Raw genomic sequence first — 18,664 nt, forward strand, 5'->3', positions numbered from 1 at the left:
GTACAGGACTAGTTGGACCAGTATTCTGATTCAGGATAAGGTAGCTTCATACGTCAAGAGGACCAAACTGTGGCCCAATGATGGGACTGGAAGCAGCAACTCCCATTGCAACAATGGTATACTCACCATATAATATATTAGTGTTTGAAGATATGTCCTTATGACATTTGTGTAAAATTTCTCTGAGTGTACGAAGAAAGCACAAAAGAGGGTTTCTTGTCACGTGCATGGAATTTCAAGAGAGGATAGAAAGCTATGAAGATTTTAGTGGGTCCATCTTCCAAGCTACAAAGTCTTAAGGCTTAAGCAGTTCGTTCATTTTTGAAGCTTCTGTCTGCAATGAGTTGGACTAGTAACCTAAAATCCATGTAATACCAAGCAAAATTTTTAGTTTTGTGGAGACTGAATGCTCCCCCTGTTCCACGTAGGAACACTCAACAAAATAGTGCTGGAAATGCTATCTGTGCTGCAAGGATTTGGCTCCCTTGATGGTACTGAGAATGTAATAATGCTGTTCATGCTAATATAGAGCTGAAGAAAAGATCTCGAAGGCACAATCCATCCATAGTTAAGCACTTTTAAAATCCCATTGAGTTTAACATATGTTTCATTCTTCTGTTAAATCCATGGGACTTGATTGTTTTGCATCCTCGGAGTGTGGAAGTGGTGTCTGGTTTAGTGGTGTGAAGACACTTCACCTGCTGCTTCTGGCCATTTCAGTAGGGTCATTTTTTTCTATCTTGTGCTTTTACAAATTAATTTGAAGACCTGTATGCTATTGTATAATTTCGCACCCTCAGAGCGATTGAGAGAGAAGCCAGAGAGAACTTTGGGCGAACAATAGCACAGCGGATTGCTGAACTGAAACTCCGAAATGCCACTCGGTCGCCGATTTCAGGTCTTATTGAAAATGCAGTTGTAAAGGTGAATTGAAAGATATTGGCAGAAATGCTAAGAAATCTGTATGCGTGCCTATTTGTATCTTGCTGTATCTTGCTGCCTATTTCAAATTCCCGCTTGGTAATTATAATGCAACTTGAATAAAGAGTAAGGTACCTGTGGCACCATAAAGGCCACAAAGATTGTTCAGAAGATTTTTAATCATGCCCCTAATTGATCAAACAACAATTTAATATGTTTTTTAATGTAAATATAGCAGGGGCTCCCAAAGTGTGCTTCGCGACACCCTTGGGAATCATGGGCTGCTCACCACCCAGCAGCAAGAGCATGGTGTGGTGCCAAAGACCAAGGAGCAAAGGCTTGGCACTGCAGGTGGATTCCATGTTTGAGGTTTTAGATGCCGGAAGAGTCCATTCACCTGCCCTGAGCTTTTACAACTGTTTTCAGGGTCACTCTGCAATCTCCAACCCAGAAGTTACTGGCGATGTCTTTGCATCATGCATCATAGCCATTTACTTCCAGGTTTACTTCCATGCTGCTGTGTCTGCAGATGGAGGGCACTGTGACTGTGGTAGGTTTTGGAAGCATAGACTTACAGTATGTTTTCAATTTAAAGTACTGAAGTCTGCCTGTCTCTTAGGAACATGGGAAGTTCCCAAGCCACTCCTTGGTCCATCTAGCTCAGAACTGTCCACGCTGATAGGAGGTGGAAGAGATTCTCCAGGGTTATAGACTGGAATCCTCTTTCCTAAACTTACTTGATACCAGGGGTTGAACTTGGAGCCCGATGTGCACAAAGCTTGTACTCCACAAACTCAGCTGCAATCCTTAACCCTTAAACTCCAGGAGAGTTTGGGCTGCTGTAAGTGCTTGCAGTGTAAGGGTTTTTTTATTTATCCCTGACAACATTGGCCCTCAGGAGGGTGTAGGGAGCCTGCAGACCCCTCGCTAAAAAAGCGATTGCAACCCACTTCTGGTTTGCAATCACGAAACCAGAAGTGGGTTGTGATAGCTTTTCTAAGGTGTTCTGAGGCTTGGGGAGCCCTGCAGAGGGGTCAGTGAGCTCCCTGCACCCTCCAGAGGGGCTGGTGCTGCCAGGGGTAAGTAAAAAATCCCTTTTATTCCCCACAGTGGTGCAATTGTGGTGATCATGTCACTGCCTTCAACATTGCCCTGCCCTGCAGAGACATGGCTTCCCTTGTGGGGCAATATGATGCCCCAGTTTGGTTACCTCTGCCTTAACCCTTTGGATAGGCAGACTGAACACTAGAGCTATCATTTGATTAAAGATACCTTGCAGCACAAGCCAATGCCTGTCTACTCAAATGGAAGCTCCATTGCATTCAATGGAATTTGTTCCCATGCAAGTGTGTACTGTATATAGGATTGCAGCCTTAGTCTTGCAGTCAGCCTTAATCAGTCTTAGATTGCAGCCAATTGAAGCAAGCTGATAAGTAGTTGTTGCTTCTGCCATTGAAGAATCCTTACCAGGTGATCAGACACTTACTGTATTTGAAGTTTCCAGAATGGGGTTAAATGTCCTTTAGGATAGGGAACCACTTTTTCATTTCTTTTCTTACATAAACATCTTTGTGATGGTTTTTTGTTGACACAGTATGTAAATACTCTTAATAATGATAAATAATATAATTACTTGGTCTGCAGATTTCATTACAGTATTGCCCTGCTTTCTTCATATACTTCAAGCATCCTGAGGATTTTTGTGCTGTCTTGTAAATTTTGTGGATCTCTTTAAATCTGTATTAAAATATATAGTGCAATTTCAACTGTCAAAGCATAGGAGTTTATTCCTTTATTAACATGGGCAGGAAAATATGTTCACTTCTGTACGCTTGTCACCTCCACATACCAAAAGTTAACATTTTTCCTATTTCTTCTTGCAGAAATACGAAAGAGTTCCCTGCATGTGTCCTTTTGCTACCAACAAGCAGATGATTTTAGAGACCAGCAAAACCTTAAATGTCTTGTATGTTTTCAATGGTACCTATGAACCATATCTTATCTATTGGCTCTTTCCTCTGCAAATAGCATTTAAACAAATAACACCAAGAGGTAAGTCATTTGTTGCTAAAAAGGACTGCACACTGGCCATTTGGTTTTATAAACCTTTTTCCACAATGGAAGATATTTGTTCCTATTTTAGGTCATTGCATTCAAATTAGGTCTTACTTAAGTAGACACTCTTCTATCAATGAGTGATGCATGAGAAAGATTCCACATGTTAATTTTCCATCTTTTCTGGGATTTTGTATGTACTGCTGCAGTGTGTTTTACAATTAGAAAGGTACTACTATTGTATGGTTCATATGAAACAACCTCATACTGAATCTGACTTTTGGCCCTCTGTCTAAGCACAGTTTATTCAGTTCGACAATGGCTCTCCAGGGCTCCTGCCTCCTGATATTCTTTCAAGTAGAACCTGGGATGTGCATTCAAATCACATTGTTCTCCAGGCCGAACTATGGATCCTTCCTATATGTGAAACACTTGAATAAGCCCTTAAGTCTATCTAGGCCAGTACTGTCTCTCAGACTAGCAAAAACTTTCTGGGACCTCAGGAAAATGTATACCCTGTCATCTCCTATCTGCTCCTTTGAATGGGAAATGCCAGGGTTTGAATGTAGGATCTTCATATGTAAAACGTGCTATACCACTTAGCTTGGCCCCTTAGCACCTGGCACCAGCTTTATTAAGGAGCTTGAGGACCTGTAAAGGATTCATGTGATGTGGAACAATAGACTTCTATGTCTGGTGAATAAACTGGCCCTTAAGGACTCAGGCGTTGGCAAACCCTGAACCAGAAAATTAATTTGTTCCAACATTGCTTGGTAATTTAATGAGATAGACACGCAGAGCAGGCATTTTATTGTATTGTTAAGTGTAAATACAATTGTTTTAACTTTAATTTTAGCGGAACACCCGTATGAATTAGCTATGTACCTGCATTTCTTACACTGGAACCTGTTCCCAAGCTGGACAAAAATCTTTGCAATGGCTGAGTCGGTGATGAGCCTTCTGGAGAGAGAAGATGGGGAATTCTTCAGTCACCTTCAGCACGCTTTCAGAAAGAATGTTACCATTGAGCCTAAAGTAAATTGCTGTTTGATTGAAATCTTCACAGAGAGTTGTGAAGATTTCTAGTTTTACAGGTTTCTAGTTTTGCAACCAGGCTGGTGCTGGTGGTAACCATGCCAGCTCCGGGGGGGGGGGGGTTTCTGCACCTAAATTTTCAGAATTCCATGCAAAGTTGTTTGTATACATTGTGCAAATTGAACAAGTGTGACTTCGCAATTTCTCTGAATTTTCTTAGTCTGCAGTCAGTTCTGTTTGCATACCATGGGCTTGATGGTCATTAAGAATAGGGTGTTCCAAAGACAGGGTTCCCCTACTAAGATTGAATGTCCTCTTCCATGTCCCCACAAACCTTATTCCAGATGGTGGTAGGAAGTGGAATAGAATCTCTCCCAATGATTTATTTATCTTACAGTAGCTGCATACTGTTTTCCAACCCTAATGGATTCTCAAAACAATCACAATAACAGAAACAGATTGATAAGTGGATTGATAAGTCATTTTCTTGCAACAATGCATCCAGAATACCAGTTGCTATGATGGTATCTGTGATGTTATATAATGTGACTCCTAGCTCTGTTCCCCTAAATCAGCTATTTCCAACCTTTTTCATTTCATGGCACACTGCAATTGCATTAAAATGGTCAAGGTATACCATCATTTTTTGACAATTGACAAGGTACACCGTGCTGCTGGTGGAGGGCTCAGATCTCCCAATGACCTTACTAATAAATTGCTCTCCCCCAAACTCCTGCAGCACACCTGTGGACTCTCCCATATCTTGAAAATATGATCAAGATTTGCATATTTTATCTTATGATTTGTAGCTAATGAGTTACTAGGTAAGAACAAAGTGCTTATTTCTTGTCATCATCTGTTTAATGATGACACTTCCTGCTTCGGGTCCTAAGCAGGTGCCATGAATGCTGTTCAGCCCACTGTATGAAACAAATTTGACACCCCTGATCTATCTTATGACCTGAATATGCTGCATTCTTTTTCTTTCTGTCTCAAGGATTTCTTGGTGGAACTGATACTTCAAGAAAGATGTAGTGCTCAAGAAATGTTTGCATTTGAAAATGAATTTCAGAGGAGACAAGATTTTACTAAAGAGTTTCTGGCAAGCCCAGTCATTTTCCTCAGGAAATGGATGGGTGAGGTAAAAAGCCTACCATCAGTTTTGGTTTAATAAAAAGATGGATGTCAAATATAACCTTTATGCATAGCCATGCTTTGCAACTGAAAATATTAATGATATGATCAAGATAAGTTCCACAATCCTAGTAAGGGCTAGATTTTGAGACCATGTTTGTGGAGACATTTCTGCAAAAAATTTCATGCTGATGTTCCACAATGCTTCTTTAGAGTGTCTGCTGTAACAGCTTAGAGCCACAAGTGGGCACCCCTGTTGCTACAGCTGCTGTTCATCAAATTTGCACTCTGGTATAATGGTTTTCAAATTCTCATTTCTCAGGGAACCCTTCCCACAGTAAGACAGCAATTTTCAAACTGTGCACCCAAGAGAGGTGCTACTGTGCCTCAAGGAATACGTGGTTAAATAATTAAAGGCTCTTGTGAGCCTCTGGAGTACTGCCCACAGAGGAGGCTGCCTACCATGTTCTTGCACAAGTCACTGCTTTGGCCTTGCTTCCTCTGGCTTGCCTTTGCATTAAAAGTGATTCAATGCATTGACTCATTCATTGAGACTCTCTGTTCCTAAGAGAGAGATGTGTAAGAGAACTACAGGAGAACTAGAGAAGCCTGCCTGCTGTGTCTCTGTACAAGTTGTTGCTCTGCCTCCTTCCAATTTGCTGGGGATATGTCATTCTGCCCCATTTCAACACCAGGTGCAATTTTGAAGCATCAAAGCAAAGATGCAGCTGTTACCTGTCCTTGGAAGAGGCACAGCCACAGCAGTCAAACATTTTGGTTGGTTCCTCTGCAGAGTCATAGTTCTTACTCTTGCATATTCCAAAAGGTAGCCTTTTCAGATGTTGGGCTCCTGACACTGGTGTAAATTTGGTTATCTTCTCTCTCTTGCATAGGGATTTGTTGGTATACTGGATTTACCTGCCATACTGTTAGTCTGGGATCAGTTATTCATGCAAGCATGGAAGTCAAATCTGATGGAGGATTTTTGTTTCGCAGTCCTTCTGTTGTTAAAGGATTCATTCATGGCAGCTGAGGACTACCCAGCAATGAGACAGGTATCTATAATATTTGGTAGTTTCTTTTTCTTGTTTCCAGGTTGCAGTTGGACATGGAGATGGAGCCAGGCTTCCTGATTTAAGATTTTTGCTCACATTTCCCCTTTGTTACCTTTGCTGCACTCTCCCTTCCTTGATTTCTCATAGAGTATAAGTTTCTTGGGGCAAGAACCTGAATTTGTTTTGCCTATCTAAGCTGTATTGTGACATTGAAGCCTCTTACACTGATTATCTGAGCTAGTGTGATGGCACAGAATGTTCAAAAATGTTCCAGCTGTTGATAGAATAATGCTGTCACATCATTAAAATCAGAATGGGCTATATACTGAAGAGGAGGCAGGAATGGATACCCAGGATGGTTAAACAGAAGTGGGACAAAGTAGAAAAAGCTGGTGCGGTATAGTGATTAAAATGTCAAACTTGGAGTCCTGCATTCAAATCCCAATGCAGACCTGAAGCCCACTTAGCGGCCTTGGGTTATCTCTGTCTCTACCTTGCAGGCTATCTCTGTCTCTACCTTCCTTACTCTACCTTGCAGGGTTGCTGTGGTTATAAAGCAGGAGGGGAGCCATGTACCCTGAGCTCTTTGAAGGAGGAGAGGGATTGAAATGCCATAAATAACTTAGAGAGAATGGAAAAGCAGGGACTTGAAGAAATAACGGGGAGCCGTCATAACTGAAGGAAGAGCCAAGAAGTCTAAACTTCTCTTGGGGCATATGGACTGGAGGAGTTGTAGATTATTGGCAAGAAGGCAAGGGAGGTTCGGGGGTCTATGGCTGTGAGGTCTTAAGGCTGTGGGTATAAGGCTGTGAGGTCTAACGCAGAACATAGGAAGTTGCCTTATACCATGTCAGACCAGTATTGTCCATTGTAACAGACTCTCCAGGGTCATCATCTGTTTCCAGCCCCACCTGGAGATGTGACCAGGGGTAGAACCTCGAATCTTCTGCATGCACAGCAGGTGCTTTGCTAGTGAACTATGATCCTTCTCTTCCCCCCCCCCCCCAGCTTCTTCTCCTTTAAGAAAAGCATGAAAAGGGAATTTTGCTCAATGTAGTTTCTTGTCTGACTGCAACGTTGGTCAGCCAAAGAGGGCAATGAGGACCAAGAATCATTGAAGGGCAGGGACTTAACTAAGCTGCCCATTTTTTTGGCTGTAGATGTCTAGGGTTAATCGAAACTGTTACATACGTTGATGGTGCTATGTTAAAAAAAAAATCATCATGAGCTTGGAAATTTCATTTACATGAAGATGAAAAAAGAAACCAATTAGGGGTAAAGAAAACTCTCTGTGGACAAAAACAGTTTTACTTTGCAGCTGCATGATGAATATTGGAGAAAGAGAAGAACGAGGCAGGTTTTTGTAATAACAAAAGCTGTAGTTTTTAAGGTGCACCTCTAAGGAGAAAACTTTCATTTCCAGCCTCAGAGTGGCCTTGAAATCTATGAAATATTAATATCTGATTTGTGTCATGTGGATTGGTGAAATCCTTCTCTCTCTCCCTCTCTCTCTCTCTCTCTCTCTCTCTCTCTCTCTCACCCCCTCGTAGGTATTTCTGTGTCATGCTTCCTGTCTTCTCACTGCAGACATTCAAAGGGCCTGGATTCACTTGCAACGAGGGGGGTTGCCTACTGACGTTCCTGGACTTAACAGGCTGAATCAAAGGTAGAATCCTTCATGTTAAAAGATACAAGCCAGACTTGATAGCAAGCGTATGTGCCTTGAGACAGCAAAGCATTAGACCAGGCTCCTGATAAATTGTAAGGAGGTGGGGACAATGTAGAAGCTAAACAACAGCAGTCTTTCAACACAGCAACTGTGTTTCAAAACAACACAACATTGCAGTCCTCATAGAGACCACCAGATGGGTACCGCCTAAGACAGTGTTTCTCAAACTGTGGGTCAGGACCCACTAGTTGGGTCACGAGACAATTTCAGGTGGGTCCCCATTCATTTCAATATTTTATTTTTAATATATTAGACTTGATGCTACCATGATATGTGACTGCATTGGGGGAAATGTTATAGACCTGTACTTCTAACAAACTACTATGTATATTCTTTTAACAATGATAGTAAAGGAAACTTACTCCTGGGTAAGTGTGGGTAGAATTGCAGCCTAGGATAATTAAAAATTTTCCTACTTGATGATGTCATTTCCGGTCATGACATCACTTCCAGTGGGTCCCAACAGATTCTCATTCTGTCCCAGTGCTAAATGTGTGAGAACCACTGCCCTAAGTTAAGCAGCTTGCTTCCTGTTGCCCCCTGTTGGACTCTTGTGGTGACTTTTCAGAGCACTTTTCTGTACCAACAATTAGTTCCATATGGTCTAGACATGGTTGTAATATTCCACATTTAAGACACTTGGTTGGACAACCAACAATATCCAGATTCCTTCCATCCCTACAAATTCTAGTACTATTTTAGAGTTCTGAAGCACTGCCTTGTAGCACTCCTGAGTATATAGTCTTTTTGTCCACTGGATCGTCCTCATTACACTGAAAAGGGCCGTGTGCAACTATATCTCATTTGACTTATAAATTAAGGAGAGCAATTCTAAATTCTTTAGCTGTAATGAATTTTTTATATTAGGAAATTATGCATGCCTTTCCATGCTGTGTGCACAAACTTTTTTTTTTAAATAGAAGTGCCTGGCTGTGGTGTTTCTGCTTTTGTTTTTTGGGGGGGTTGGGTTGGGTTATTTTTTTCATAACAATCTGCAAGATAACTTTAATGAGCAAAAGTAATTAAAATGAGAATTTAGCACTGATTGTTGCCTGCTACCCCCCTTATGCATTGAGAAAGGAGGAACTAAATAATGAAAACCCACTAATTAGTGCTATTTGCATGTGCAGGCCGCTTGTGGATCTGTCTCCAAGGCATGGCTCAGCGGAAGGTGCGTAACTTTTTTTTTCTGGGTTGATGCCAATATTGAAAAGCGTGAAGAAGAAAGTGAAAAGGTTAAACGTCTCTATGGATCACAATAGCCAGTGTATTTTAGGAGAGATTTCAAATACTACAAAAAGCATGGCTTATTTCTAGCAGCTATTGAGGCTTTCTAAAGGAGCCAAAAATCTTAATTAGGAGGAAATATTTATAGTGGCTATTTGAATTAGGTTGCTTCCACATTATACTTTTACCCTATAATTGTCATCCTTTTGTTTGCTCACTCATTATAGAACATGCAGGTTATGTTATTAAATGGTTTTTCTGTTGTCCTGTCATTTTCAGAACCGATTTGTGGTGGCTTTTATTATTATTAACAGTATTTGTATACAGGTGTGCTCTGTTATCCATGTGGGTTCCGTTCCAGAACCCTCTGTGGATACCTGAAACCGCAGATACGGGCGGCCAATGTCAGGATGCTGGACTACATACAGAAGATAAGAACTTTGCTAGGTCAGATCAAGTCCACCAAAATCCATCTGTAGCAACCTAGGGTGCAATCCTAAACCTTTATGTCGGTGCTTTCCAGCACTGGCATAGTGGTGCCAATGGGACGTGTGCTGCATCCTGCAGTTGGGTGTCACTCACGGAGGCCTCCTCAAAGTAAGGGAACGTTTGTTCCCTTACCTCAGAGCTGCATTGCCCTTATGTCAGTGCTGGAAAGTGCTGGTGGTTTCTTGAACCACCAGTGCTGGAAAGCACTGACATAAGAGGTTAGGACTGCGCCCCTAGTCATCTGGTCTGACTTAAAATGGCCCTAGTGCTCCCCACCCCTTCTAGAATGTAGGTTCAGCAAATGTAATGGCTATAACAGAGCATAAAAGCATTTTTAATGTCCTTACCATACTATAATGGTGGCCACTTCAGGCAGTAGGATTTTTTTTTTAAAATAATGTACTGTAAATGTATGAAAATATTAATGAAAACATCAAATTATGTTTATTGCTATTTCACATTGCTTTACAATAGTCGCAGACACGCATGCACGATATCTTTGAGGTCTTTGAACACACAATTATTGGGCCTGGGACAAACATTCATCTAAAGCAGTGATTCTCAAACTTTGCATTGGGACCCACCTAGAAAAAATGTTTACCAGCCACTCAAGCCTCTGTGGCTATAATGATGACTGAACAGCAGTACTTCCCCCAAGTAGCAGATGGATGCACATCGCCTAATCTACCCTGTTGGTTTCTTGAACCACCAAAAATTGGTCCATCACCCACTGGTGGGCAAGAGACCCACATTATGAGAACCACTAATCTAAAGCACATACGTATCCATTGATGTTCATGTACTTTAACATGATCTGGTCCCCTACTTAACCCTATTGTTTTAGGGTGAACCAGGAAGCCACAAGATGCTCTTAAGCAAGTCACTGTTCTTTAAGTCTCAATCGTCCATCCATGTGGCCATAATAATACTGACCAATCTGATACTTGTAACAAGGGTTGTAAGAGTGCTTATCAGAATATGCTGTTGCTGAAATCTTCAAAAACTTTTCTGTGTGTATGTTGGAGATGAAAGAGCTTAGACAAATATGTTTACAAAAGAAGTCCTCTGACTTCAAATGGGTAAATCACCAAATGACTGACACCAAATTTGTGAATTCACAATTTGTGAATTGTATAATTGATGCTTATCTATATGTCAGGTTCAAGGCAGCTCAAGATATCAAATTTGAACACAATAAAAAGCATACAGAAATATTTAGTACTATTGATTACAATTATTACAGTGCCTCTGAAGTTCTTGCTGTTAAATATGAACACTGTTAGTTGTATCTAAAATACAAAACCAGCAAATGCAAGCCTAAGGAGCAGCATGATAATTGCTGCTATGGGAGAAACATGCAGAGGTATTTAGGTCAGATGATGTGCTGTAACAGCAGCACACAATGCTCCAGTCCTCAGATGGGACCTGCTTCTTACAGATCTCTCACTCATTTTTCAATTTAAGTTTGCTTTTCTTTCTTTTCCTCAGTGAGATTTTATACACAGTTTTAGAGAAGTGAGACCGTTGACAAACTATATTCTCGTTCAAGAGATTGTAAAAACAGGCCCAGCCAGACTAATCCACAAATTTGCCAGTTTTCTTAGGTACTTGGATTGAATCTGATTTAGCCCTGTTGACTTTGATGGAGGCTAATTTTCTGACTGCGAAAGCATCGCTTGCTAATTAACTCATTCAAATTATAGTTGTCTAGGAATTAACTTTAGCTTCTTCTCTGAGAATGATTCTGCTTCATCTTTCATTTAGGGCACAATTCTATCCTGCACTGGAACAGACAAGCCAAGAGGCTTGCGCTGTATCCAGCGCAGGATAGGGGCCCAAAGCAGCTCAGCAAGAAGTAAGGGGAAATGTTCCCCCTTACCCCTGGGTAAGGTGCCCTGGCCCCAATGGGTCTCCTTGGACTTGCGCCACCTCCTGAGGTGGCGCAAGTCCAAGGAGAGTGGAGCAGCTTGAAGCCACTCCGAACTCCCCGGGAATGGGAGTTGGGATCCAGCATAACTGCTGGGTCCCAGCCCCGCCTCCTGCTCCCCACCTACCCCTGGGGCCGCCGACTGCCCACCCTCCCCCGCCCAAGAATGTCTCCCTCCCACCTCCTCCCCGCACACCCCAGAGGCTTACGTCAGCCCAGCTGAGCCGACATAAACCTCGCCAAGGAAGCTGACATGGAATATTGTGTCAGCCTTCACAGGCCGGCGCACCTCCATGTGGTGGCACGGCTTACTCTCGAGGAGGCACAAACGTGCTTTACAGCATGTTTGCGACCCTCCTGGGCTGGCGCAAGGGACTTACACCGGCCCAAGTAGTTCTTAGGATTGCGCCCTTAGATGTCTTGGCCGAATCCTGCAAGGAGATCCAGGAGTCCCTTCTGTGCCTAAGGTTCATGGCGAAAGAAATCCAGTTACTGAGTAAAGGTACCTACAGAGGAAATTCTATGACACGGGCAGTGCAATCCTAACTTGTGCTGGAACAGGCAGGCCAGTGGGCCTACGATGTATCCAGCGCAAGTTTGGGGCTGGCTGAGGCTCAGCCCAATGCAAGGGAAAAAAATTCCCTTTACCCTGGGGAGAGCCACAGCAGCCTCAGGAGGTCTACTTGGTTATGCACCATCTGATGAGGGCGCAGATTGGAGCCGCCTGGAGCCGCCTTGCACTGCCCAGGAATGGGGCTGGGATCCGGTATAACTGCCAGATCCTGACCCAGTCTCCTGCTCTCTACCCACCCGCCCATGGTCTCTTGTGGTCTTGTGTGCTTCCTGAGGCATTTGGTGGGCCACTGTGAGATACAGGAAGCTGGATTAGGTGGGCCTTTGGCCTGATCCAGCGGGGCACTTATGTTCTTGTTACATTTACTTTCTCTATAGAATGTAAGCCTTATTAAAGTTGTAAGTTTTGTTTACTGTGTAGCCGTGCTCCATAGTCAAGTAAGTAAACTTGACTAAAATTTGCATGTTTTTGTTTTCAGAAGAATCTGTTTTTTGCTCTTCATAGGATAAAAGTAGTGGTCATGGTTCACAGAGCTTTTTTAGGTGTGCCCAAAGCCCTTTAAAAATAAGTATCCAGTAGTTCTTTTCTTCTTTGAACAGCAGAATTAGGACCATATAGCAAATTGCTCTTGAAGCTCTTCTCAGTTTGCAATGCTGTGGGGCATGGGGAGATACTGGGCCAAAGCCTTGGGGTACTTGTGGTACACTGTCCCCTCAAAGGGTCTTTCCAGCTGGCTCTTTGAATGTGTGGGTCCCCGTGTTTGCAACTAATAAAAAATGGAACCATTTGAAAGTTACTTGAAATAATAATTGTTGACCATATTGTTTTGACAGCTAGAAATATGAATTTGGGCTTCTGGGAAATCTCACCCATTGGAGTGAAGGATATTTTATTGAAGATAGTTTTACCAATTCCTCAAGATGAGCAGCCTCACACTGTAAGTATTGAATTAATTATATGGGCATGGTAATAATTTTTAATTTACAGAAGGGAAAGGCACTAGTGATGAGAATCCGAGAAGAGACTTGGTGAAAATCAGTTGCTTTCAGGAAGGCCCTAGAACAATTGAGATCACAGCCGTTCTTTATTAAATATAATTTTATTTTTAAATCTAACATGTTTACTAAATTGTTGCATGTTTTGAGACAATGATCCACATATCAGGCTGACAGAAGATCTACTCAGATGGTTTGCTCATTTCTTTAGAAGACAGTTTAATGAACATATGAAATATATTATCTGATCCATTTAAAACACACACACACAGAGAGAAAGGGGGGCAGGAAAAAGGCTAAGCTAGACCTCTTTTCCTTTACTTGGTAGTTTTCTGTATGCAAGGAGCTGAGTTTTTCAATGGAGAAACATTCAGTTATGTGAACCCCCATCTACAGTCTGAAGTAGAATAGCCCAGGCACAGGCTGACTGTCTCAAAGAGGACAGGAGGCCCCAATTTTCAACCTGTTGACCCTCACTGTATAATTGCTATATGTGTCCCCACTTCCCCAAAGATTGGGAAGTCTACAGGCAGTAATTAAAATTTGGTTTTCTGTGGGCAAAAGGGCACTGGATTTGTATGATGTCTTTGTACTAGTGAGGGGATACTTGCCAATGGTTTTTTCATGATGTTGTGCATTGTCTACCAAGGGATAGTTTTCTTTTCTTTGGCTGTTAATAGCTCTGTACAAACAGGGATCTCAAGCATATTTTTATTTTTCCTACTGCTGCAGCTTTGTAATGTGACTAGAGATGCCTTTTGCATTTCAGTTTTCTACACAAAAACTAAAGGCTGCCCATTTTGCTGTTGCAGTTTCCGAGCATTCTACATTTATGAGTTAATTCCCCTATTTCTGTTTTATATATATATATATATATATATATATATATATATATATATATATATATATCTGTTTATACATTTCTTTAAACAAACATGTAGTTAAGTGTAGTTGGTACATGTAGATAATTGAAGGTAGAATGGCACAACTCAATCCACTGTATAATGTCTAGTTGTTCTTCCATGCACTGGCATTCCCTGGGGGGGGGGGGGGACAGGCAGACAATAATTTTCTTCAGGTGCCTGGCTGCAAAAGCTTTTGCAATTGTGCCTGGCTCCAAAGGTGAGGAGGAGGGGCCACTTTACACCAGTGGCTAGGTGCCTGAAGAAACTTAGTATTCCCCCCCCCCCGCCTCCAGGAACACCTGTTCTTCCATGTCACCTTCCTAGCCCAAGCAGAGGCAGACTTCTTGAGTTTTGTCCCAGAGAAAAGAATCTTGTATGTTGAGGGTGACATACCATCAGTTTCTCAAAGTTTTTATTTTGTTTTTTGATTATTTTTAAAAGAAAAGTGGAGATTACATTTCTGTGCATTTGTTTTTTTAATCTGGGGTGATTGTAAGCAAGTATTTTAAATTGGGCATATTGCAAGTGTATGTGGTCTGAGTGTATGTGGTCCTGCTTTCACTTTTCGATTTAATCAGAAGATCAATAAAATAACACTGGATTTGTGTTTTAATGGAATAGCTGTGACTAAGCCAGCTCGTCCACATTCTTCAAAGTGCTCATTTCTTTTTCTCCTGAGGAACCTATGAATATTGTAGTGGTTTCTTGAAGAATGCGATAGGGCTATAACAGGGGTGTCCAAACTTTCCGGCAGGAGGGCCACATCATCTCTCTGACACTGTGTCTAGGGCCAGGGAAAAAATAATTAATTTACATTTAAAATTTGAATAAATTTACATAAATTTACATAAATGAATATATTAGAGATGGAACTTATATGAATGAATGAAGGTCTTGCAATAGCTCAAGGCCTATAAAAGGCCTTACACAAAGCAAGGCCGGCCTTTGCTGCCGCTGCTGCTTCACAGACTTAAAACAGCAAGCAGTGGAGGGAGCCCTCATCCCACAGCTCACACGGGAGGTCGAGCAATCACCCTCATGCTGACAGCAGTAGCACTGGGCCAGCGTGGGCTCCAGCAAATCTCCAGAGGGCCAGAGGCTTATTGGAGACTGGGGGATCCCTGCAGGCTGGATTGGAGGTCCCTGAGGGCTACAAGTGGCCCCCAGGCCAGGGTTTGGGCACCCCGGGCTATATGATCAGAAACGCAAAGGCACTGACGGGTTCTGCTGGCTTCACTGTGGCCGTGTGTGAACCGAGCTTGTGCCCTTGAACATACCCAGCACTCTCTTGTAAGTTGCTCATTGCAGGGAAAATCAGTAGTGGCAGGAAAGCTGTCTGTCAGCAAACCGTCTCCACCATTCATGATTTTCCTATGAGAAAGCTCTGGTAGGCTTCTGAGTAAACTCTTATGGTTCCTTGGTCCACTGTTTGAAAACATATGCTCTCTTGAATTTGGATGTGCCAGTTTCTGCCCTGTATTTTTTTCCTTTGTTCTATAATTATATCTTCCAGCAAGATGAAATGCAGACTCATTTCTTTTCAGTAATACAATCACAGGTAAACTTGGGAAGTGTAATTTTTCATGATTAATTAAATTGATCTGCACTGTGGCTCATTGACTCTGATGCAGAATAATGCATTTAAAAATTTCTTTTTCCATTTTTTTTACCTCCCAAAGGAGACTTGGGTACAAAATTTTGACCCTTCTGCTGTGAAGTTAACAGTCTCAGTATTTTGTGGGTCTGACATGCTGCGTTCTAAGACAAGCTCTCTTCAGCTGTCCTTTCTACAGAAATCCCAAGCAAAAACAACCCGCTGTAGTGAAACTGAATTTACTTATCACTTTAATGGTATGAAAATGAAACTAGCTTCTATTGTTGTTAAACTAGTTTATCAGTGTTTTAGGAATGCAGGAAGTTGTCTGAATATTATGTTGGATTATGAATCCTTCTAACGCTATATTATTAACACTGGCTAGGTTTCATACCATAATCTTTCTCTGCCCTGTATGGAAATGCTAAGGATTAAACCTGGATCAGGCCATAGGCCCATCTAGTCCAGCTTCCTATATCTCACAGCGGCCCACCAAATACTCCAGGGAGCACACCAGATAAGAGACCTGTTGTTCTCATTCTGTCCATATTCAACTTCCCAAGTTCATTTGCCTCTGTGGTCCAGTAGCCTCTGGAGGAGGTGAAGTGATGGCCCATAACTGTTGTTCAGACATTACATCAAACCCTAGCTATGGATTTGTGAACTTATCATAAGCCTGCCACTTTTGGTTTCATCTCTCTATTATTGATAATGTGCAGTTGTGCTCTGAGTAAATAAGTTATCCCCAGAAAATTTGTCTGCTAAATAAATTGAGCTAATTTCTCTCTGTTTTATAATATACTGCACAGCACAATAAGTTGCTGCTGAGATTGACTAATGGCTGGAAATAAATTGAGAGGTTTAATTAAAGCTCAAAAGCTATTTATTGTGAGAATACTGCAAATCAATAGAGTACTGCTGTTATACAACTAGGCAGTACATAAAATTTCCTTTTTTCCTTTTTTTTCAACCCCAGCCCTGCTGAGGGATTGAAAATGTTTCACTGCTTGCAAAGTTCCAGTGGTGGGATGTATTTAGATGAGAAACTGATTAAAGGAAGTTCAGAACTAACTAAATATTGGTGCCTACCCTGTTGACCAGTCCTTGGAGCTGGATTATTGATTTGTTTATATCCCGTTCTTTTGTAAAGCAACTCAAAGTGGCATACATAATCCCGTTTTACCTACATGGTAAAGGTAGGTCGCTGTGAGTTAGTTTAAACAAAGATGGTCACTGACCTAGGACCACCTAGTGAGTTTCATGGATAAGGAGGAACTTGAATCCATAAGCTGCATTTTATGGCAAGGCAAGGTAGACCATGCCTTTTAGTCATTCTATAACAGTTCAGAGCACGATACCATAGTCTTTCGGGACTGAAGGTTGCCAACAAACGATAACAGTTCAACCTACACTGAGCAATGAGTTTCTTAGGCTGAGGAGCCACACTTAGCAGCAATTACCTAAATCCAGGTAAGACTCTAGACTCCTCAGGTCATGTGGTCTTGCTGGGTCTGAAAGCTGCAATAGTTCCTATAGCCATTATCAGAGTTGACACTACAGATAAGCAGATTAGGCCAGTGGTTCCCTTTGCTAGCTCTGGTCGTAGGAATACTCCTTCACTTGAAACACTACTACTAAAATCCCAAGATTGGAAAAACCAAATCCTGTTGATTATGATGTGTTTTTTTCAGAAATAAAATAAAGGCTTTATCAAATATTTTCCATCTTTTGTTGTTAAGAATCATTTGTGTTTGATTGCCTGGATCCAACAGCATTCGTAGATGTGATGGATGCTAAACCTTATCTTTTGTTGAAAGTTGAGTGCAGCCGTAATGGAAAAGGTACGTTGATTTTTATGATTTGATTTATACTCCACTTTTCTATATTAATGTGCTCAAAGGAACTTAGAATAAAAAACTGTAAATTAAAAGGAAAACAACAGATTTAAAGCAAGAAAAGCACCAGCTATTAGATAAGACACAATTAGAAAGCACATGCTATGAAACAGCCCTGTTTTTAGTGGTCTTCTTAAAATGGATTATGACATACCTACTTTGGGAAGCAACTCTATAATCTTGGCATCAGAATCCAAGGAGGTTCTCTCTTGTTCCCACCTCTTGAATTTCCAATAGCAGAAGGATGGGCTTGGGAATGAAGAGAAGGGCCTTGGAATGTTGTCCAATAAAAATGAAGTGAAGTGCCTGGAAATTGTAATGTTAATGAGAACCACACCATTTTGTGAGTAAGTGCATGAAATCATTTTGTGAGACATCAGCAAAGACGCTAAACCAAGAGCAGGAGCCTTTTTGCTGTTACAGGTAGGGCCTTCATATCCGCGGGGGATCCATTCCCTAACCCCCTGCAGATACCAAAAATTGCATATAATCAGAATCTGCTACAGTTATAACCTAATTATCCATGAATTTTTCACCTGTAGTTTTATCTCAACACAATGAGAAGGGCCCTTTAAATTAAAAGAAAAAAGTCATTTAACAATAGCCTGGTTAATGCAAGAGAGGGAAGCCGGATGACAGTTCATCAATCATTTTCTCTCCAGGCACTTAGAACAACTTCACTCCAAGGCAAGCGACCCCTCCCTTCCCCCTGAGCATGTGAAAGGAAGATGATCACTTTACATTCTTTCCCAGCACTGCACTCTGGGTGAAGGGATAGGTGCTAGCTTGGAGTGAAGTCTTTCTAAGTCCCTGGAGAGAGACTGATTGAGGGACTGTCTGCCTAATGACTCTGTCTTACATCACAAAGGTCAGCAAGGCTGTTTTTAAATCGCCTAGCAAAGAGACATTGTTTTTTAAATGAATTTGCTTTCATGCGATTTTTGCCATCCCCATGAGCTCTGGGAACAGAACCCTCCTGAATAACGATACTCAACCTGTATTTTCTTCCCACCTGGCCTCCAAACGCAACCAGTGCCTTGCTCCGGTTGCATCCGGAGCCCTTCTGAGCCTCAGAGAGGCTGTGCGCCACCATCCAGTTTTTGGTGGAAACTGGTAGTCATGTTCTAAA

General features: G+C 41.7%; 1 protein-coding gene across 1 annotated transcript in view; it reads left to right on the forward strand.

Moving 5' to 3' along the window:
- Positions 1-18,664, forward strand: part of LOC136659331 (uncharacterized) — a 66,007-nt gene that overhangs the window by 11,837 nt on the left and 35,506 nt on the right. Inside the window, exons 6-15 of the mRNA XM_066636467.1 lie at positions 801-924; positions 2,805-2,973; positions 3,833-4,011; positions 5,009-5,152; positions 6,039-6,200; positions 7,751-7,866; positions 9,060-9,100; positions 12,980-13,083; positions 15,726-15,897; positions 17,380-17,481. Coding sequence (XP_066492564.1) covers positions 801-924; positions 2,805-2,973; positions 3,833-4,011; positions 5,009-5,152; positions 6,039-6,200; positions 7,751-7,866; positions 9,060-9,100; positions 12,980-13,083; positions 15,726-15,897; positions 17,380-17,481 — 1,313 coding nt within the window. The remainder of the gene's footprint in view (positions 1-800; positions 925-2,804; positions 2,974-3,832; positions 4,012-5,008; positions 5,153-6,038; positions 6,201-7,750; positions 7,867-9,059; positions 9,101-12,979; positions 13,084-15,725; positions 15,898-17,379; positions 17,482-18,664) is intronic.

This window comes from Tiliqua scincoides, chromosome 8 (genome assembly GCF_035046505.1).
Source record: "Tiliqua scincoides isolate rTilSci1 chromosome 8, rTilSci1.hap2, whole genome shotgun sequence".
Classification (NCBI taxonomy): domain Eukaryota; kingdom Metazoa; phylum Chordata; class Lepidosauria; order Squamata; family Scincidae; genus Tiliqua; species Tiliqua scincoides.